Source organism: Tachypleus tridentatus, chromosome 13 (genome assembly GCF_004210375.1).
Source record: "Tachypleus tridentatus isolate NWPU-2018 chromosome 13, ASM421037v1, whole genome shotgun sequence".
Taxonomy (NCBI): domain Eukaryota; kingdom Metazoa; phylum Arthropoda; class Merostomata; order Xiphosura; family Limulidae; genus Tachypleus; species Tachypleus tridentatus.
In genome coordinates, this window is record NC_134837.1 from 120,268,081 (window position 1) to 120,291,526 (window position 23,446).

General features: G+C 35.4%; 1 protein-coding gene and 1 long non-coding RNA gene across 2 annotated transcripts in view; one reads left to right on the forward strand and one right to left on the reverse strand.

The window, feature by feature from the left end:
• The window catches only part of LOC143240370 (uncharacterized), a 39,248-nt gene extending 19,312 nt beyond the window's left edge, over positions 1-19,936 (reverse strand). The window contains exon 1 of the long non-coding RNA XR_013021732.1: positions 19,676-19,936. This is a non-coding gene — a long non-coding RNA (uncharacterized LOC143240370). The remainder of the gene's footprint in view (positions 1-19,675) is intronic.
• The window catches only part of LOC143240361 (RNA-binding protein 38-like), a 56,910-nt gene that overhangs the window by 5,036 nt on the left and 28,428 nt on the right, over positions 1-23,446 (forward strand). The window contains exons 2-3 of the mRNA XM_076482677.1: positions 11,279-11,405; positions 16,876-16,930. Coding sequence (XP_076338792.1) covers positions 11,279-11,405; positions 16,876-16,930 — 182 coding nt within the window. The remainder of the gene's footprint in view (positions 1-11,278; positions 11,406-16,875; positions 16,931-23,446) is intronic.

Consider the following 23,446-nt stretch of genomic DNA (forward strand, 5'->3'; position numbering starts at 1 on the left):
TTTTTATTTCATATTATCACTATTTCGTAATTTCTGTAAGCTATGATAATCAACTCTTTTTAAAGTCGATCCAGATAACGTGATAAACAACGCTGTCAGTTTCGTCCTGCTGCCGTTACTATAGCAACGTCAAGAGCGAGAAACAGCGTTGCTTTATGGTAGCGCAATCCACGTGACCAGAACTTTAGAACACGATAATGTTGATATACAAAGTAAAATGACGTTTTAACTACACGCGAGTCGGAACTGTATGCTTGATTTAATAGTAATAAGGAACGAATTGTGCATTATGAACGGCAAGTTTATTATTATTAAACTATTGTTGGATTTAAATGGACAATAGGCCTGGTACATGTCCGTAGGGTATTCTGTTATTATATATTTCATATTGGTAATTAGAACTGCAAATGCTTTTTTGGATAGTGTTACTCTTAATATCGGTTCCCCTGACAATCTCCTTCCCTCATCTTCTCCCCCCATTAAAAAAAATATAATAATTAGTAACTGGTTATTTGTCGTCTTAACAAGTTTATCTGTTCACTGTTTCAGCTTGTATTAGGTGAAAAATGGTAATAGATTAGAAGTCATTTTAACTAACTAGTTTCATCTGAAATATTTTGTAATTCCTCCTACTAAGGAGTAGGGATGTGTTGTTCAGTTATTGTTCGCATCCCGTTACTACAGGATCAAAAACAGCCGGGTTCGGATCCCCGTCACACCAAATGCTCGCCCTTTTAGCCGTGGAGGCGCTATAATGTGACGGTCAATCCCACTTCGTTGGTAGACCAAGAGTTATCGGTGGGTGGTGAAGACTAGCTGCCTTCCCTCTAGTCTTGCACTGCTAAATTAGGGACAGCTAGCGCAGATAGTCCTCGTGTAGCTTTGCGCGAAATTTAGAAACAAACAAACGATCAAAAACAGTCGCGTTCCGCCTTTTGGAGTCGTGGGTGCGTTCTAAGTGTGAGAGTGAATTCCACTTTCGATCGCACAAGAGTTGGCGGTGAGTGCTGTTCACTATCTGTCTTTCCCTTACAATCGAGAAAGGCTTGCACAGATAGACGTTGAATAGCTTCAAAACAAACAACCAGATGGCCACTGTTGAGCTCCTTTCTCCATTTCTGGGAGTCATGCTCCGAACTAAATCTTTAGTAAACTGGAAACGCATGTATGTACTTGTGATGTATAAGACTGGATGTATTCGAAATGTCTATGGTTAGGTATACTCGTGATGTGTAAGGTTCGTGTACTTGAAGTACATAAGATTGGGTGTATTCGAAATGTCTATGGTTAAGTATACTTGTGATGTGTAAGGTTCGTGTACTTGAAGTACATAAGATTGGGTGTATTCGAAATGTCTATGGTTAGGTATACTTGTGATGTGTAAGGTTCGTGTACTTCAAGTACATAAGATTGGGTGTATTTCCGATGTTTAAGTTTTTATAAAAGTGGTTTTCATTTATAATTTTTTACGGGGAAATAATATTTTATTTGGTGAACGATGTAACATGGGGCATGTGAATGTCAAAAGCAATGTCTGATTGTGTTCTAGTTGTGTGTGTGAGGCTTAGTTTATGTACAAAGTTCTCGGAAAGAATGAAATCGAATCAGTTTGATAAGATGGAACGTTGTGTAGAATGGATACGGTAATAAAACATATACGTGTAGTTTGTAAATACGTGTACAAGTAAGAAAAATACCATATGTATATATAATGACTTACGATATGTTAGTTCAATAAGCAACCATTTAAGATGAAGAACTATCATCACATACTAAGATTTTATAGTCTAGCTTATCAAACGCAAATTCCACAGATTGCGGGACGAGCCTAAATGTTGCGTGCCAAGCACGTGTTGCATTCGTTTCGCACAGAACTCTTCTAAGAGCTTCTACAAGTAGTATTCGTCAGTGAATTTTGTGTGACTCGATATTGAAGTATTGCGTTGCTTGAAGAAACTTGATATATTTATTGTTCTATGCTTCGTTCCTGTTTATAAATATTTAAGACAACCACTTAGACAACATTCAAACTTGTTTTAACCAGGGGTGTGTTTCTTAAGTGGACAGTATTTCTCTGGTTTTAGAGAGTTTTAATTCTAGAATTACAGTGAAGATGTACTTCTAATGTATATTGAACCTGCTGTTAACCCCACAGAATAGGGAATGCATAATACATTAGCAACTGATGTACACCTAAATGAATTTAGGTAAACCGATAATAGCTAGCAACACAGTTGTCTGTTTATTGTTTACAGTTAAGGGAGATATGCCAGGAAATTTGATAGAACTTTGTGTCGCTTTTTCCGGGATTCTTTTTTCTGTCATGGCGCTACTTAGCGCTATGACAAGTTGGCGTAGTTGTATTTTATGTCAGTTCCTGTGGTGCTATGACATTCAGGCGTAATTATCAATGTCAGTGTGTTTGTGGTATGACATTTGAATAACGGTCAGTGTTGTGTTATGTCGTTGTTCAGTGTTATGAAATATCGTTACGCTGTATTCTACGCCAAGTTGATATTAAGGTGTATCGAATTTCACGACATCTGTATCGGGTAGAATGCCTTTTTAATAACACTAAGCTTAATGTAAGTTTTCCAAAGTTTCTCAAAATTACTCTTCATACACTATTTATTGTTTCCGTTCCACACACGCATGTAGGGGGATCATCCCTCTCCCCGATACATGCGCCACTGAGTGTTTCAGGTAATTATCAATTAATCTTCAAACTAACGACGTATTTTATACTGTTCACTACTGGAAAGGGGCTACGTACTGTCATCATATTTCAATAACTTGTACAACCAACTAGTAGCTTGCTGACTCTTGAATCAGGGGTTCGAGTCTCACAGCAGGTAGCCTGAATCTTGAGGAGTATGTATCAAACACAGATTATATCGATACACTGAGGGAATGCGGGGCCTTCTAATTAGCCTGGTGACTTTTTCAGTCAATTTATCATGGTAATGAGATCGGATTTTTACATTAAATCTGTTACTCTGGGTCGATAGAGCCAAACGCTGAATATTGTACACGTTAATAAAAATCACAATACCCCTGTTAATCCCTTAACTCGTCTTTGCTGCAGAAATTAATGAGTGAAAATCGTATAAGAAAAGAAAGTTACTCGTATACTTGGCCGTTTATTTAGAGTAAATGAAACGAAACTGGCGTGCTATACACAGACAACTTGCTGTATATTAGTGTGTTCTGCGTGTTTGTGTGTGTAAATACACAATATAATTAAAAACTCCTAAACTATAGGAACATAGCACGGTTGATGGACTTCAGAAGGAGGGGTGGGGGTGTGCAATATGCCTCCAGTTCCACTAAGTCGTTTCCTGTTGTATACCCCAAGGTTCATTTTTTTAACAAATGACTTGTTAGTTTACTTACTGCCCTAGGTTTTAGTGCAAGAAACTGACTGAAATGTAGTACGTTTTATGTAAATACATTTCACTTCCGAAATGCCAGTTATGATGAAAGAAGTGAAATAAAAGGTGTGCACGGTATCCATGACGCGGATTAATGCCACAAGTATCGCGAATCTTGTGAGTTCATGGTTTGCCTACCCTTGTGTAAAATCAAAAAGAAAAAGAAATGCTGTACTCTCTTCTCCACACTTTGGTATTGTTGATGGCTAGTATTTGGGTGGTTAATGATTCCTGGTGGGTGGTGTTGATGTTTTTTTTCCCCTTAGTCTGCTCTTTCAAAATTAGTCCCCCCATCCCCTAGTGGCACAATGGAATGTCTGCGGATTTACATCAATAGAAACGAAACTTCGATACTCCTGGTGGGCAGAGCACTTTCTGAACAAAATTGGAGATATGTAAAATTGCGCAAATATTTTGTCCCCACCCAAAATCGTAACATAACCACCTTTCACAAAATATTTGTATGAAAGGTTTATTATACGAACGTGAAAGCAACGTACCTAAAAGTGGCTATTTGGACTTTATGTTAAATCATTGAAGGGGAAGAAATAGCTGAGATGTATGAAGTTTGGTTGATCTTAAACTGAAAAATTATAAACCCTGTCTTACTTAAACAACGCTTTGGATTCACAAATAGTTTGGTGCATACGTAGCTTAGAAAATTTTAATTTGTGTTAACTGGAAAATGTAATTTGATTATCCGGGGTTTATGGTATGATACTGGTCGCTGAAAAGCCAGAACACGTTATCTTATCTAGGTTTTATGGTAAGATACTGTTTTCTAACAAGAAAAAAAAAAACAAAACAAACTCTGAAAACCTAATTATAGCTTATAGGTTTAATTAGGGTTTAATACTTTTTAAAAGCACTTGTAAAACCTGATTTGAATGTATAGTTTTGTACTAAAGACCGTCAAGTAATCGCTAGTAGAAACGATAAACATCTACGCGGTGTTGAACTACTGACATGGAAGTGATTACAAGTTATTACAAGTTTACTTATTAAACAGACTGTAGCAATGCCCTTATTCGAAGTGCTGAGCGTGGCCAGTTGGTTAGCCTGATGTGCTGTGGTTCACTTTGGGCCGTCGTTACGTTATAAAATAGGAAGGGGGTAGATAAGATTTGATGTTTCCTTCTTTCTAGCCTGTCACTTCTAAATTGTGGACGGTTAGCACAGAGGGCTAGTTCTTAAATCTAACAAACAGACTTCCTGAAGTCGAAATTGAAAGTGTGTGACAATGTACTGTTTATGTACATGAGCTGGTACTGAGCTTGTCACCATAGTGCTTTCCATGAGTTGGTACTGAGCTTGTTATATTTTCTTACTTCACACTATATGGTTATTTTGACGTTGTAATTACTTGGTTTTTCAAACTTCACACTAAGATTACTTTGATCTAATAAATACGTAGTTTTTCTGACTTCATGATGTATGATTGTTTGGACCTCGTAATCTCTGTTGTTTTTTTTTAAGTCGCGTGTAAATATAATTTCAGTATAAAACTTGCAGTTAGGACGTACGGACTTCTGGACACTAACTCTAAGAGATAAATTAACAACCTGGTGGTCAAGGCGCTGGACTTGCAGCTCACAGGCTCGATTCATGTCACCAAATCTGTTCTTTTTAACACAAGGGAAGTTATAACGTGACGACCGATCTCGGTACTTGTTGGCAGAAGGTGTTGTTAACTTGCTGTCTTTCTTCTGGTCTATTACTTCAAGATTAAGAACGGCTAGCACAGACAACGTTCGAGTAGCTTTGCACGAATTTCAACAAAACTATGAAGTCTAGCATTTTTATGTATTAATTAGAATAAATTTCTGTTTTATATCGAAACTTCAAATAAAACTGAAATAAAATTATTATAATCAGCGAAACTTTACAATATTATTCAGTGTTACCTTTTTTATAACAATATCTATGTAATGACTGAGTCGCAAGTTCTGGGTTTGTCTGTAAATATCGTAGTAAAAGGTTTGTGTTATGTGATAGTTTCAAACAATAGTATTAACCAATATCACTGAGGTGACAGTTTCAAATGACGTATCCGCTTTTGTAATTATTATTATTATTAAATAGTATTATTTTAAAAAAATAATCATAATTCCAGTGTAAACTGTTATATCTCCTTGAAGTTTGCTTTCTTACCGAAATTACCAGCCAATAAAAGGTAAACAATAAATATTACAGTTGGAACCTCATTGTATTGAGAACTGAGTTTTATAACCTTTCTGTGTCTGTTGAAACATCGAATTAGAGAAAACGCAAGTAAAAAAACCCTCCTACATTTACTTCCTGTTTGGAATAGTTTTTCTTCACTTGTTTTTATATATAGTTTCTTTATTTAGGTTTTAGTCAATGCTATTAAAATCGCCTTTGTTGTCAGCTGTCGTGTAGTACCATGTTGTTAGACAGAGTAAACACTTCCACAGGGGCTTATTTACCTCTCTTTTGGGTTGAAAACTGTTATCGGATAAAATTGGACGTAAATATTCCATTTTTATATACTTCTAACCTAGCTTTTATTTTACATAAGCGAAGACGTATTGGTCCGGACGTGACCTGTAGATAGTGTGCCCGGACTGTAAATCAACGGTTCATGGATCGCGTCTCATTGCTGTAAAAAACGTGCTCTGCTCGCATAATTTTATGATGTCTGTAAAATCTCACTGTTCGGTGATGTAAGAAGTAAGTGTTTTCACTCTAATCCGTCAGGAACAACTATACGTAGAATACTTACTGTTTATCATAAGTACTTTAAAAATGACTAGGGTGAGATGGTTTTCTCTCTCCCTCAGTAAAACAGACAAAACCCTAGAACCTGGAACTAGGCCTATCTTGAGGTCCAGCTGTCAAAAGTACACACCAGGGGTATGTTATATATTATGATTTAACAAACTCTTTATTTAATCCCACGTGTTTCGTTATATTTGTCTACGATTATTTTCATACGCAATTTATTTTTAATTTATGTCGAAGGGAATATAACGACAATCGAGAGGTGCTTCATGGTTCTTACGTCTTGCAACATAACGCAAGCGACAATGAACAAACAAAACAACAAAATAATTGCGATCGCTTGTTAAGCCTACTGTTTTATTTTTCCTGATTTCTGATAAAAACTGGCGGTAATTCCTTTCAGCAGTTTTGTACGTATCACTTGCAACATATATAATTCTATATTTTTATTACATTTACTGGAAGAGATAACAATCATTTTTATAACTTGTTTATTCGACGCCACTTTTTATTTGTAACTCTACAGATCGAGAACTCACGCATGCACCTGCGAACATGTGGATTAGCTAACGCTCACCAAAATACTTTAAACACAACTCGCGAGGTTTCGCTGTATCGCGCTGTGCATTTGTAAAAGGAAAAATACTAAATAACTCGGGGTCCCGGCTGAAGAGGTTAGATGGCGCTGAATGAAATCTGACCTTAGTTGTTTTGTTTTGTTTTCAGTAGGTTTTCTTTGAACTAGCGTTCTTCTATTTAAAAAATATGTATATTAATAAATGGAAATTAGCATAATAAGTAAAAAAAGCTGTTATTTCGTACGTTAAAACGACACGCGAACACTAGAACGTGCTATGTTATGTTTAATAGGCTTGTTTGTTTAAGAGTCTCGTGATGTCTGACGAAGTGTGTTTACAGGTAGCGACAATTGATTCGTCTGGACTTTTCAGTTAGCTTGCGTTTACCGTTTTGGAAGTTAACCGAAACGTCGTGAAGGATCAACTGAAGCTATCCACTAAGAAATTTTAACACAAATATACGGTGAAATGAAATCATTGGGAAACAGTTTCATTTCTTCACAATGATTTTCTCAAAAGTTAACTTCTTTTTTAAATGACATATGTTTGTGTGTTTTTCTTATAGCAAAGCCACATTTGGCTATCTACTGTTTTTAAGTGACAAAACAAAAATAACAAATAGTACTTAAATCTTTATTTGTTTTGTTTGATTTTAAGCAAAAAAACTATACTATGGCATATCTGTACTCTCTCTCCACTGCAGATATTGTAAAATCGAATTTCAGCGTTATAAGCTCTTCGACTTACAGCTGAGATTCAGATGTTATAAATAAAGGAGCAACATGTACAGTAGGCTTAACAAAAAAAATAATAGTCTCTGTTAGTAAACAAAACACTTTTGTTGGATTATAATAACTTTACGCCTCGTATAATGGGTTATTTGGTGTTTTTATGGTGCAAAACAACTAGGCTGTCTGCGCCGTGCATCAGGAACATTTTTTAAAGCTACATTGAACAGATATTAGATGTGATAAGTTTACAAAATATGTACATTTGTTGTTCGATAGTGGTGGACTTTCTTGTAATGTAGTTTTCAAAGCACATTTCAGGCCTAAAAATTTACACGTGTTCATTAGTTAGTATTAAAACTACTAACAACTTTTTTTGTTTTGTTTTAAGCGGGTACTACTTTTTTATTGCGCCTTCACAAAAGTGCGTTAACAGTCTAGTCTGCTGCTGACTGACTTGAAAGTCGTTATAATATACCACAGTATCAGAATTAAAGTTTTTTTTCAATTCGTGGTAAAAAATAATTTATGATTTTTTTTTAACTTCTGTTAAAGTAATACACGTCACAATAGTATAATTCTTTAATCCGTGTCACTTTCCTGTATGGACTATTGCCACCAGTTATAACAGCAGGAAAGTCTAGATTAATACGCATACAGGTGTACTTCGATTTGAAATAATTTTTGCAGATGCGACGTTACCTAAAGGGGGAACGTAGTAGTCCAGAACACAAATAAGAAATCTTCTGTGTGACAGTAACCTTATTTTACTAGAACATAGAGGTTTTCTGAAAGCTACGTGTTACTCTTTTTTTTTTCCTTTTGAGAAACTAATATTTAACGCTATAAACATTATTACTTGTACAAGTTGACGTCCGTTAAGTGGGCGTGTTTACTTGGATACTCGCGGTAATGTGTAAACGATCGATTTATTTTTGTTTCTCTAACATAGACCTAGATATTTTATTTTGAGAGATCTAGGCTTCCTAGTTTTGAAAAACTCGACGTTGCTACGAACACAAGTAGTTTGTTTGATAAATCTACTCGCAGAATTATTATCACTGAGGGTAAACGGTGTAAACTAATGCGTTTCTATACATTAAATGACCAATATTTCGTAAGGAAAACTAATTTTACAATCAACGAGTTCCCATAATGCCACATTTAAAATTAATGATTACCGTAAAAGTAGTCTGGCCTTCCATCGTCTACTTCCAAGAAAGACGTGCCTAAAAGTGTATACTTTGATTAGGGAACCTATAATGGGTCTGCTAAGAAAATTGGGTTATCAAATACCGGGTATCCATTATCATTGCAACGTTGCGTGACCTAGTAGTTAGCTTGTCTGAATTGTGAAATTGAGAATTTACGGTTCTCTGTTCGTTCCTGTAAAAAAAATAAAATTTGCATTCCGCATTTTGGAACCTTTTTGATGTGTCATAAGAGTGACCAGTAAAATCTCAAAAGTAGCTTATGAATTGGCTGTGGGTGTTGTTCACTAACTACCTTACCATTTTGTCTGTTTAGTTCAAAATTAAGGATAGTTCTTTTGTAACTTTGCACGAATGGGGGGGAAGCAAGTAAAGAAATATCATCGTATATAACAGTGCTGTCTGTTGTATGTCCATGTAAGTACTTCACGGCGTGTGTATGGATCTGTACCAAAATTGGTATATAAGTTCATTAGTTCCATATGGGTGTACAAACAAAATTTCAATTTTGCATTTTGCAGTTTTTTTTTGGTGGGGGGTCTTATTTTATGATTACTTTACCTCCTGTTTGTGGATCTTCGCCAAAATTGGTATGAAGGTTCACTGGGTCCGTATGTATGTGGGAAGGGGGGTTTACATACAAACTTTCAGTTTTGCTTGTTTTTTTGCCCCTTGTAAATGGATCTTCACCAAAATTAGCATGAAGGCTTGTGGATTTTCGCAGAGATGCATGAAAACATGCGGTTTCACATTTTGTATTTTAGTTTTTTTTACAATTACGTATATAAGGGAAGCAACTATTCATGTCTAAAGATAACTTTTTAATCATGAATTTGCATAACTTCTATCCAGAGGACGGGTACTCCAGCTATTATATCAGTTATATGTAATTGCTGTTTATACTAGAAAACATATTGTCTAGCTTATTTGCTTTTTAGAAATCGTTGAAGTACGCGCGCGTATGCATTTAGACAGTAAGGTGCGCGTGCGTTTTTAGGACAGAAGAAACAAACTGTAATTCTATAGTTAATAGTTAGTTATTCCTGATTTGAACTATAGCATGGTGTACGTCAGATTTAAACAGAGTAACTTGTATCGAGTGTAGTCATCTTACCCGTCGATAAGTTTTATGTTAACTACGTAACTAGTAACATGCTAGACTTCACTTATGACGTAGCTCGAGTAAGTTTACCCAAAGTTAATAATAAAGTAAGCAAAAAAAAACAAAAAAAACTGCTTATAAATGTAACTAATGGACAAGGCAGTAATTCATTGTTTATTTATGGCTGTTGTTACAGTATTGACCCCGTTGTCACCAAAGTTAAGTATTATAACACGCCTCCACGCAGTATCTAATTTATCGAACATACGAACACGAGAATACGTTATTACGACATTCCGAACCATTAAAGTTTGCAATAACTGTACACTACAAATTGAACGGTTTAATAAAATGTTTTTCCTTCGCTAAGAATAGTTGCATCAGATTGCATGGATATCCCCCCCCCCCAGAAAAAACAGTAACGCTGTTTAAATGTTAATTGAAATGAGAAGTAACATGTACTTTAGAGAGATAAAGTTTATTTTAAAAGTTTTTTTTTAATTGTTCTGATTCGTTACGTCCTGCTACTTTTATGTTACAGTATGGCTGGTTTAGCCAACGGATGTTTGTTGCTCTAACTGGTTCACTCGACTGTTTACATTTTAACCTGACTTGTTTAGTCACCTGTTACGTTGTAACGTGATTGTTTTAAAGGTACGTCCATTATGGTAGCAAAAGACGCACACACAACATCTAAAAAATGTTTTCTGAAAAATTAGATAGCGATTAACCTTATAATATGAAAAGCACTATACTAGTTGAACGATAGTTTTATAATTTGTCCTTGTTATAGTATAAATAAAATATAATGTGTGGGTTATAATATTGTCTGGTTGAAATAGTTTTTTTTCTTCGTTTTCATGACAATTAATGTAAAAAATGTGTTTAAGTAGAGAAACTATAAACGGTGTGTTTTTAAACATATACAAACGGGGTTGTATGTCTGTCTTATTCAGTAAGAACAGAAACATTAGACATTAGTAAAAACATTTCAACAATAGGTTAACAGTGTTTGGTAAATGATGACTCTATAGAAACACGAGTAAATTAATGAGAGATGTTGAACACTGCATGCTGTCCTATGGAAGTATGTAAATATATACAAGTACATGTACATTGTAATCTGTGTACGTCTGTTTTAAAGTTAAGCACAAATCCTCACAATGGATTGTGTTCTGTTCACCATGGTTATCGAAACCAGGTTTTTAGCGTTACAGAAATACCGCTGTGCCAGTTTTATGTAATACATGAATATTAGTAACTGTACAAACTGAAAGTTTTGTTCGTTGACTTTAATTTTTTTTCAAATAAATTAATTCTTTTCTTGACTCGTAATTAAATATTGAACCTCGGTAGAGCTCAAACCCGTGTTCTCGTTTTTAAAGCAAGTCGATCAGTCATGCATCAACTACATAATCGGATTTATGTTTCGTTTCAAAACTGTTTTCTAAAATATAATAATCGCTCATTGGTAAATTTTTTGCAGGTGACCATGGCAGATCGGTCAGCGGCTGAGAGAGCAGTGAAAGATACCAATCCAGTTATTGATGGCAGGAAAGCTAACGTTAACCTAGCATACTTGGGGGCCAAACCAAGAGGAAACTCAGTTAATGGTAGCGTATATAATATGTGGTTAAAGTGTATAAAGCTTCTTAACGTTACGTTCCTCTTCTGCTATGCTTTTTATCAATACCAACAGAGGTCAGGTCGGTTTTTGTGCCAGTATTCAAGGTGTGTTAACATAACAGTAAAGGGGAACACAAGGGATCTTTTGGTTCATCTAAGCTGTCCTAGCCACTAAATTAAACTAAACCAATAAAAAAAATAATCAATGTTTATCAAACTATCACTTACTGCCTTGAGTTAACTGTCCATTACATCTGAAAAGAGCCTGTTCCATTAGCCAATCACCTTCTTAGAAAAATAAATGTGTTTTTCATACAGCAAAGCCACATCGGGATATCTGCTGAGTCCACCAAGGGGAATCGAACCCCTAATTTTAGCGTTGTAAATCCGTAGACTTACCGCTGTACTATCGGTGGGTAAGAGAAATAAAGTTGTCTTAATAAAGATGACGCCTACCCTACCAAAATTGATTTTATGTCCACTAGCCCTTCTATTCTCAATGTTAAATATGAAAGTATTTTTTTAACATTCTTCAACACCTCTGTCAGATCCCATGTAACCTTTCTTTTTATAACCTTCATGTATCATATTGTATTTATTATAATTAAAACCCATTTGCCATTTATTTGTACAACTCCTCAAATGATCCAAAACATCCTTGTAATTGCCAGCACTTTCATCACAACCAGTAATGCCAAAGACCTTAGTCTTATTACCTTTGCTCTTTTTGATTTTCACCAATGACAGATTAAGAAATGGTCAATAAATTGTTTAAATTTCGAGATGATAATATTGAGCTCTGAGGTCTTATGATATTAATCCAATTTGACTGAACTCCATTTGTAACAACCCTGTGCTTTATTCTATCTAGTCAGTTTTCTATCCAACGAGCGAGTTTATCTCCCAGAACTTTTCAAAACAAGCCTTTTATGTGGTACTTTGTCGTATGTTTTCTGAAATTCCAAATGCATCAAATCTACACCCTTATCCGCATTAAAATAAGCAATAACATTTTCAAAGAACGTTAAAAGATTTGTAAGACAAGATTTTTTCTGAGTGAAACCATGTTCACTATCCAGTAAAACTCTTAAAGTTTGTTAAATGGCTTTCCAAAGTACTTTTTATTCAAAATTTTCCCCACAAATGATGTAAGACTAAAGGATCTTTAATTACTGGGACAATTTTTATTACCTCCTTTGAAAAGAGGAGTAACATTAGCTAACATCCAACCCTCTGGTACCTGCCTACTTTTCAAAGACAAACAAAAAATAGTGGTAAATGGCTCACTTATCCAATCTTTAACCTCCTTCCAAACCCTTGGGTAAATATTATATGGCCCATGAACTATATCGGGGGTTGGCAATCCTTCAAAGAAGAAGAACCACCCTCTGTTAATACATATATTTCTGTTTCCCTTTTCGCCACCTTTTTCATCATCTATAATTATAAGAACATCCCATCATTGAAATCAGTTTAAACTTCTTACATCTATAATACCTTTCTGTGGTTTACCACATTATTTATGCCAACCTGGTTTTGCTCTTTCAGCTACCCTTTTTTTGGTATACAAGGAGTGGGCCTATTTTGAATATTTAATAATATATATAAATATTTTCCACATTTGAGCAACTACATTTAGTTACTTAGCTCACAGTACGTAGTGTTTGACTCACCTTTTCAAAATTTGCCTTTCCTGAAATTTGGAATCAAAACCTCTTTATTTCGGATTTCCATATGTAATAAAACATCAAATATAATTGATCAATTATCCTTTCCCAAATGTTCCTCAGTATCGATCATTTCTTCATTAGAAGTTAACAATGAATCTAAAATAGCATTGTTGTAAACTCTGAAATAATTCCCTTTAGACCACTTCACAAAATGCTTGAGGGGAGGAATAAAAGAAAACTGTCATTGCATGGAGTTCGAAGGGGGAGCCTCCAAGCTTTGACGTAATTTACGTAAACGTGTTAATTCGACTAGCAGTGTTTAACATCAACTAACATTTGTGGCTCATGCCTGAGTTAGGAGGTGAGACGATCATGACCCCGTCCCCCCTAAACTAACTTCTCTGCCCTAGATCTGTTCACAACTTCCGTGAATATTCTGAACTAGCCCTTAATTAGCTGTCTTGTCTTCATCCACTACCTGTTAAAAAACAAAAAAGTCTTAAGGATAATTTGGAACAAGTAAACTGGTGAAATGGGTTTGAGTTTCTAGCTATACGTCATTTTCGAGTTAGCTGGGGCCTTTACGAAGTAAATTATGTTCTGAATAAACTAAACAAAAACAACTAAAGTTTCTATTAGTGACCGTATAACATGTTAACCCTGAAAGTACCGAGTAAGGGACCCGAGTGGTGATTAATTTAATTAATTTAAATATTCCTCATTTATTTAACTTATAACCTGTATAAAAGCAGAAAGCTCGTAGACCTGTGCACCAGCTGTTCGTAACGTGTTTGTCACGCAGAGCATGTGGCCGTACAAAAACACTTGCGGTTTGTATGACGTAAGCACATTTCCACGAGCTCTGTGTGAATTTACACGTCACCAGAATTTCTGCGTTCCCGCCATCTTTTCTGTGTGACACATGAAAGAAGATCAGATCAAACGAGTTATTTCTAACGCTGGACGACTCGGTACCTAAATACGGTGGACGAGTGTTGTTCCTGCCTCTGTTTTTGTATTTCTTAGTTTGAGCAATCTCTCTCTTTCTTTCATTCCTTAAAAAAAATAATCAACTATTTTATGGCCACATCTTAGTATTGTGTGCATGATTTTTTACTAAGTATTTTACGGCAAACCTAGCGATGTAAGAATTTTATTGAAAGTTAAAATCTACATGTAGTTCCAGAGCTAGCCAAGTAAAATGTCAGCGTTTATTATGGTCGTCGTTTCCTTTCAGGACCTAACACTACTGAAAGATAACCATTCTTTTCAGGTTCTAAAATTAAAATTTCTCTCCCTTTTAACACCAAAATCCAGAAAGTTTTTAATTCTATACAACAGTTATCAATGTTACAATTTTCGTGTTTTAATGAAACTTCACATTTTGGTTGACCATAATTCACAAGTCCTCCGCTGGTACAACGGTAAGTCTATGGATTTATAACGCTAAAATCAGGGGTTCAATGTGGCTTTTCCATAAGAAAACGTACATAATTCACAAAGTTTAGCTGTAAATAATATAGGGATTCCAGTCATCTGCGATTCTAGTCAGTTACTAATTGTGAACAATTGCACGTGTTTTTTGTTGCTTTTTTTGTTCACCTGTGACGATCTGCTTTCAAGCAATGTCGCCGTTCACCTTCATTAAGTCAGTGTTGCTTGATTTTCTATCACTTAATCGTAAAAACTAATCTTTCTCTTCCTAAATTCAAATAACTCTTTCAAATCAAAGTAGATATTTGCCAAATTTCAAAACGTAGAAGCCTGATGTGACCTATGGTTAGCATACTAGGTTCAAATTAGGATTTGTCTACCACTGTGGTACAACCTCTGGCCACCCTTGGCGAAGGATATGCAAGTAAAACTATGTAGTGAGAATGGATATAAAACTTGAATCTGAAACGCTCCACACTCTTCGATGGGAAGACGATATAATTAGTCTTCAATTCTGCTAATAGTTAAGAATAGCATACTAAGTGGCGGATACTGCTGACTTTTGCTGTTCCACTAGTCAGTTGTTCTTAATTGGAAAGGTTTGTGCTTGAGTCTTGAGGGTCTCTGACATGGCCATTTAGCTCTTGTATCACTTTAGATGCTTTTCAGATTGGAAATACCAAAAATATTACTAAAAAGTACAAAGATGATAAAACGACACCCCAGTAGATTTGGTCAGGAGTCAGACAAGATTGTATGGCCCGCTCAACTCCTAATCCGAGAGTCGCGGGTTTGAATCCCCGTCATACCAAACATGCTCGCCCTTTCAGCCGTGACGGCGTTATAATGTGACGGTCACTCCCATTATTCGTTAATAAAAGAGTAGCCCAAGAGTTGACGGTGGGTGGTGATGACTAGCTGCCTTCCTTCTAGTCTCCCACTGCGAAATATGGGACTGCTATCGCATATAACCCTCGTGTAGTTTTGAGCGAAATTTGAAAACAAACCGGCTTGTATCCTTGCAGGATTTCTTTACCCTTGAGGCATACTTTCTTGGGTGTATTCTCCTTAATACTTTGGAGATATTTTTACTTTTTTAGCTACCATTAATATACTCATCTGATGAACCATTAGCCTCTATTAGCTTAACACTGGTGCTGTTAGTGAATGTTACGATCCTATTTTGTGGCATCAAAAAAGAAAAAAAAATATTGACACTAAGTAAAAACGGAACACAACAAATATTTAGCTTGAAGTTCGCTGATGAGATATTTTATGGATTCTGAAATATTTGCTACCCAAGCTGTCTAACTCTGAAGGCTTGTAACACTAAAAACCGGGTTTCAGTACCCGCTGTGTGCACAGTTCAGATAGCCCAATTTTTTTGCTTTATCCTTAACAATAAATAAAATCCATAGTATTTAAACGTGATTAAGGTAAAATGACATGTTTTAGAAAATGGTCCCATGCTTCATGACAATATATGTATATATACCCTAATATTTCGATCGAAAGTGTTTCGGTAGGCGTGGTTTAACTCGTAGAAAACGGTTACAATTTCCGACACTTTTACAGCAGTGTACAAAACTTACATTATTTCGTGATCATCTCTACGTTTGTGTAAACACGTGGAAAATGTCGAAGTGTTGTTGTTTTTTTAAAGATGTATTGTCGAACGTTGTCATTTATAAATAGAACACCGACAAACTGGAAAAGGTTTAAGTCTACGAAAGTTGCTAAGTTGTTACAGTTTAATATATATTTTCTATTGATTATAAATGGCGTCTTTTCGACACGAGTTCTTTCTCCGTCGTCGAAGTAAGAGATTGTTTGTTTTGTTATTGTTTAAACAGACATCTTCCGGATATCAGAATGTTTGAGGCATACATTCATTCGGTTAGAAGATAACTCCTTGTAGAAGTTGTTACGTGACTGTCTGAACCCGGGACTATTTGAACGCCATCTACCTGTTTTCGCCATAAATAGATATTTTAATTTACAATTGACTTTTATATTTCAGGACATCACAGCGAACAGTGTTTGTAAAAATGACACTCAGGATATCACTGTCACGAGCGTTTATAAAAATGATATATTAGGGCATCTTAGCCACCAGTGTTTTGATTTTAAGAAATAATGTGAAAGAAAATATTACTCCTCATATAACGGTAGCGATATGTAAAGAAAATTTTTTAAAGATTTAACTGGTCTGTAAATTTTTCTCGCGCAATTTTGTCACGGAATATTTAAAATACAACTATTTATTGTTTTTAAAATCAAAATATATGAAGTAAAATACTTCTTACACACCATATTCATAACTAACAAAGTTTCCGTTTCCTTGCTACTTCAGGTTTTCCTGTACCTGTAAGGACAGGTTTTCCTACCGTATTACCTAGTCAGTATAGGTAAGTAAATCTTGTATGTTGTATGACGACCAAGCTGAGTGTGGTAAAATGTAACGAAACTTTCTATAAACGGTTTATTTTAAAAATAAAGTTGTATTGATAAACGTTTTTGTTAATGATAAAATAATAAACTCTCTGCAATATTTCTAAAAATAGTGCTTTATTACCTCTGTCACACATTCATATGTCACTTAATTTGTATTGAAGATATGTATAACTGTAGAACACATTTGACCTTTGTGACAGAGCAGTCGTTAAGAGAGAGAAGATAGGATGGACAGAAAAAGTGGAGAATATTCTGGTAAACCAGAGATCGACTCGGTTGTAATTCGAAAAATGAAACGTTTCATTATCCATTACAATCAAGGCTGTACAAACCTTTCCACTGCTTAGTTTTAATATAATCTGACTTTTTTTTTTCGGTAATTTTTTTAATCTCATTGTTTTAAAAACTACAACAATATAGTACAAGAAATTCCATAAGTTCGTATCTCGGAACTCGTTCAAGGATTTCCTAAACTTCGTACTGTCGGTAAGTAAAAATCGCTAAAAATCCGCTAGAAATAAATTAGCCGGAAGTGACCTTGTAGCTCGCGTATCGAGAGATCCGAGGTTTGAGGCGTGATGCGATTGAACAAGTTACGCTGTTAAAATTCTAAGCACATTATAGAAATGGGAAGGCCATCAAGGAGCTGAAAAAATTCTTTTTGGCAACGGGTCCTTCCAAGTGGTTACCTTCCATCTTGTCAGAAGTTCAAAATTGCGTGAATCATAATCATCTCTAATTTGCCAGTATAGTACGTATATGCATAAGGTGCCATCTGGTTGGTAAACCCAGTTTTTGAGAACTGAATTTTCATATCTAAACTAAATCAACATGAACAGCGTTTACCGGAAGTTTTCTGAAGCTTATATATGTGAAACTCTTTATGACTCGATGGATTTTTTTCCATTCATTTTTTTGGATAAAACAAGGCCTAAAGTTGTGGAATCTGTCCTAATGATGTTACTAATCTTTAATATTTTTTATTTACTTAATTCTACCGGTATAAAATCCGGGACTTAAAAAGAATACTGTTTCAAGGGTATGCTTTGATCCAGACTTGCGTGTTGTGAGTATTTTTATAATACAAAGGTTTTAGTGCTGGTACAAACACTGTTGATGGAATAGCTCCCATAATGGTGAACTAGTGACGTCATGTGTACTCTTAGACCCAAATGATGTGACTGGAAGTAGCTACTGTAATAGTGAACTCTGCCATTAAACCAGGAGAGGTTTATGTGACCTTTTGAGAAAGGAAATTTGAATCTAATGTAATGACAGTAAAATTGAACTAATATCAAATCGTATAGTTTTGTGTTCAGATATTGTCATCAAATAAGAATAAAAGACAAAACTTAATTTTCGAGTAAATTCTAGTATTTAGCAAACAATAAATACAATTATAGTAACTTTAACCAGTAATGAAGTTGGACATCCTGTATAACCTAAACCAGAATGGATAACAATAAACAGTTTGTTGTAAGGCTTGTGTAAGAACTTGAACGAACGAAACATTCCTCAACAAACCTTTTTAAAGTTTATTTCACATAAATTGAATACATTTTTATTGGAGTTGTAATAATATTGCATTTTCACAGTTAAGCTCAAAGCTATGCAGTGAGTGAGCTGTCTGTGATCCTGCCAGCCAATAGTATCGAAACCCGGTTCTTAGTCCGCAGACTTATCGCTGTGCAATTGGAGGACGCTTTACTGCGAGTTGAATATTTGTTCGCGTATTCTGTTTATACATGGATGACAAATTGAATTCACAAATAAGTAAAATTATAGGTTTAATCTGGAAAATAAATTGCATCAAGAGAGGACACAGAATTTCCATATTGTAATCGGCACATGTGCAGACGAGAAAGGCCATTATCTAAAGGAAACGTTGCTGTTTAGAGTATTTCATTTCACAGATACTAGAGAAAATGAATCGCTGTGGACGAGAGTTAGTTAAACCAATCGACGGTAACGTTTAATGTTTGTAAATATTTTCTACTTTCAGTCTAGAACTCAATTATTTACTAAAAAACAACAACAACTTTTTTCTTGTTTAATATGTAATAATGTTAGAACTACAAATAACTCACGTTTTGTAAGGGAATGTTTTAACATGCAAATCAAACTCTTGACTACAACAATTTAACTACAGGCTTCATTAGCGTTGATAATTGTTCTCGTATGAGGTTTATTTAACGTCCACTAGAGATCGTGATATAAAATGTTTTTAGAATCTGATGTATTGATTACTGACTGCTTTTATTTCGGTTTATTCAGAGCAACTTTAACTAGACCGATCCAGGTTGTGTAAATAAACAGTAATAACGTCAGATTCCGAAGTCACGACTAAATATTTACGTTTCAGTGACCAGAACATATTCTAAACGGTTTCACTTGTTACCTGGTGTCATCTTGTTGCTATGGTATCCAAACAAATTGTTTAACTATGTTGCCATAGTCACACACTATCTATGTAACTATAGCAGTTTAGAACAGCATAAAGATTTGATTGGAAATTTGTCTGACTGCCCAGTAGAAGGAAGTAAATTTTTCTGTTTTGTGATTCGTCATTTGCCAATCTCGTGCACACGAACAGTTTCCTCTGAAATGCGTAAAGTGTCGAATACTTTAATGTTCTTTTTTACGTATCTCCAGTATTATAAAAACATAGATATAATTTGAAGTAACAATAAATTATTTACCTACTTAAATTTTCTTTTCAGGAAATAGAATCCTCTGTGTTAATCTAATATTGGTCAGAACATTGGCGTCTCCTTTCAGTTTCCAGTAAATCGCCCGTTTCCACCAGTCTAAGCTTTAACTCGAGGTTAATATTTAGTGAAGTATTGGGTTGGGGTGAGATTTTATAAACATTGATAAATGAAGGAAACTTTTATCGCTTTCTACTCTCCTAAACAGATTATAGAATATCCCCACCCTCATTGAAGAATCATACCCCAATGGCTGCCCATGTTCCAAAACTTTGTATGTATGTAGCTCCCTGCCATAATTGTTGTTCGTCATAGCGATGACGTCAAACTGTTTGTCAAGCGGTATTTTAAGATGCATTTTATTAGGTATTTTGAACACGAAGGAACTGCGTTCTAGGGCTTGTTACTGCACTATATTAAACTGATCGCCTGGGCGTTACTACTTTAAGAGCTTTCATTTGTTTAAGTTACTGATGTCAGAAGGTAATTAGCTTTAATATATTTCGTAGCGAGACTTTAAACGAATCGTATCCGTATTTTTCCATTATGTATATGTTTTGCAACTATACATGCACAGTTATTTTATTCATTTAGCTTCCTGCCCATCTGATAGCTCGGTATTAAATCCGTTAGTTTATGGCGCTAAAAAATCTGGGTTCGATACCTGTAGTAAATAGCTACGCATAGGCCATAGTTTAACTCGGTGCCTGAACAAACAAATAATCATATTAATATTGATATTCTTTCGTAAAAAGAGTCGCATTTTTAAAATTTTTTTTACACCACTGCCTTGTGTTTCTCTTACTCGTTACTGAACAGAAAGATTTAAGTTAACTTAAGAATCTAGAAAATTATTTTTATTTCGTTTCCTCTTTTTGATATAACTAAGTTTTTTTTTAATATGTAAAAAGTTAAATTAATTTCTTTTTAATTTTTTTAAATAACTTGCTGATTGCTAACTAAACTACAAAACTGTTTTGAATTAAGCACAAAACTACACAATGGGCTATCTGTGCTCTGCCCACTACGGGTATCGAAACCCGGATTTTAGCGTTGTAGGTCCGCAGACATACCGCTGAGCCACTTGGGGGCAATACAAAACTACTTTGATATATTTTCTTTACAGGGGGGTAATTGTTTTGAATTTCGCGCGAAGCTACATTACAGGGTAATAAGTTTTGTTCTATCTGTTTCCATGGTGAGAAAAAGATGGTGTAGTTTCTTCTCACGTATCTTACTCAAATACCAAGTCCGGACACTTATTAAGGAACTAACCACTTAGGAGAAGACACAATGAAGCGCAGAGAGACGAACAGGGTCGCATTTTTATTCCCCTCTTTATTGTTTGGACAGTATCTAATATTGTTACCGTCATGTTTTTCTGCGCTTATTAAACATAAATCTACACAATGAGATATCTGTGCTGTGCCCACCACAGGTATTGAAAAACGGGTTTTAACTTACAATCTTCTGTATTATCAGTACTTACTGTACATCATTAGGAAACAATTGCTGTTTAGTTTGTTCATTAATTACTGTTATATTTATAATTATTTAAATTCTAAGTTCTACCTGAACTTCCAATAAAATTTAAAGATTATTTGGGGGGGGAGAGGTTAAAAGGGACCTAATTAAAGTGAATTAAAAGGGGTGAATACTCAATTTATTGTTTCTGCCTTTTCATTATAAATATAGAATAAATTTCAAGTTAAGCACAAAACTCACACAATGGGCTATCTGTACACTGCCCAACACGGGTATCGAAAACCATTTTCTAGTAGGTGTTGGTTTGTTGTCCCTTAACGCAAAAATGTTTCACACTGAGTGCGTTGTTGGAGTGACTGTCAAATCCTACTGCTTGGTGGTTCTTTGTGGCTTATTATTTTAAAATTAAGACTAGATAAACGTAAGTAGGCCTCTGTGTATCCCTGAGCTGATCGACTAACACCCAATATTCATTTATTTTGTCGAGAAGCACATGTCTTCAGTCCAGCTGTGAATTTTTTCAAGCTGTGAGTTGTTTTCATGCCAGCTTCCTTTCAGATGTTTGTCTTCCCTTTCTTCTTTTTAAAAAGTACGACCCTCTTTTTTTTTTAGTTCAAGATGTGTTAGCCACGTGTTATATAGGGAAGAACTGCAGAAAAAGAAGAAAAAAATGGATACGAAGTTGAGAGTCTTACAAGTCGCATGGAAAGATAATCCAACCTAGCTGACAAATGAATGACAACACGAGGCTTAAGCCCTTTTTAGCGACCTAAAGTTTTGAAATTCTCTGAATTTCCTTTTGATATTTTTGTGTGTGCATGAGTCGAGGTTTCGTTTTTTTTTGTTTTTTTATATATATATAATTCTAGCTTTGTTTTAAATTTTAGCCAGCGGGAAAAATAATTTGGTAAAATAAATGTAAATGAGAAGTAGTTTGTGTTCTTTCAGAGTATTTTATTAGCGGTAAATAGGTGACTAACTTAGTGCAGACAAAAATAACGGATTCGAACCCAGGACCCGCCAAGTTTTTACCTCCAAACATTCTAGTCACGTACAAGATTTTTTTTTTTTTTTAAAGTGGAGGCAAGAAGGGTTTGGTTTGTTTTGAATTTCGACCAAGGCTATACGAGGGCTATCTGTGCTAGCCATCCCTAATTTAACAGTGTAAGACTAGAGGGAAGGCAGCTAGCCATCACCATCCACCGTCAACTCTTGGGTTACTCTTTTACCAACGAATAGTGTGGTTGAGCGTCACATTATAATGCTCCCACGTCTGAAAGGGCGAGCGTGATATGATGGGGAGTTAGAAGGGGAGCAACCATTCAACAACGTCTACCGCCAACCTTAAGATACTTTCACTTAGCCATATATTAGTTTAACCCGTATCTTAGTGTTTTGAGTCAACGAGCAAAAATCGCGAACCCTGAGATTCACAATCTGGGCGCGATAACCACTAGGCCACTCCCGGCCCACATTTAAGCAACATATCCTAGCGATAGGTTTAGATACTCCTCTTTCAAACTGTGAAACATTTGTTTTTATATCAGCAGTAAGAGAGGTCTGGCATGGCCAGGTGGCTAGGACGCTCGGCTCGCAATCCGAGAACTCGAATCCCGATCCCACTAAACATGCTCGCCCTTTCAGGTGTGGGTGCGTTATAATGTGACGGTCAATTCCATTATTCATTTATAAACTAGCTGGTGATGATTAGTTTTCAATGCTAAATTAGGCACGGCTAGCGCAGATAGCCCCCGTGTGTCTTTGCAATAAGTTTCAAAACAAGGAATAAGAGAGGGTATACTGGAACCTGAAAATGCGAAGACGTTGAATCGACAGTTTGTGTTAGAACACTACGAGTAAAAAGCGATAGCTCGTAAATCTTTACTTCAGGATGAGTGGAGAAGGAGGTTTGAAACGTAGCTAACCCTCACTAGGTCCTCAACAACCTTGGTTATTTCAGTTAGTTGTGCGCACGATATTGAACTTCGACCCTAAAAGTGTATTATATATAAAACTCAAAAACAGTTTTATCTTGACTTTATCGTATTTGTAACCACTGTCTTTCGAACTTGACTTCAGTGTGGTCGATACTAGCAACCTCTAATGCCTATAATGCGAGTTATTATTCGAAGTGGTTATAATGAGTGCCGAAACTAGTGCCAAGACCACTAAGAACTGAACCACAAGTATTGATGATATAGCCCTACATTTACATAGCGTGACTACTACAGAATCGATGAAACTTTAGTCGTAAATATTTGATACTTTTAAGTTGTA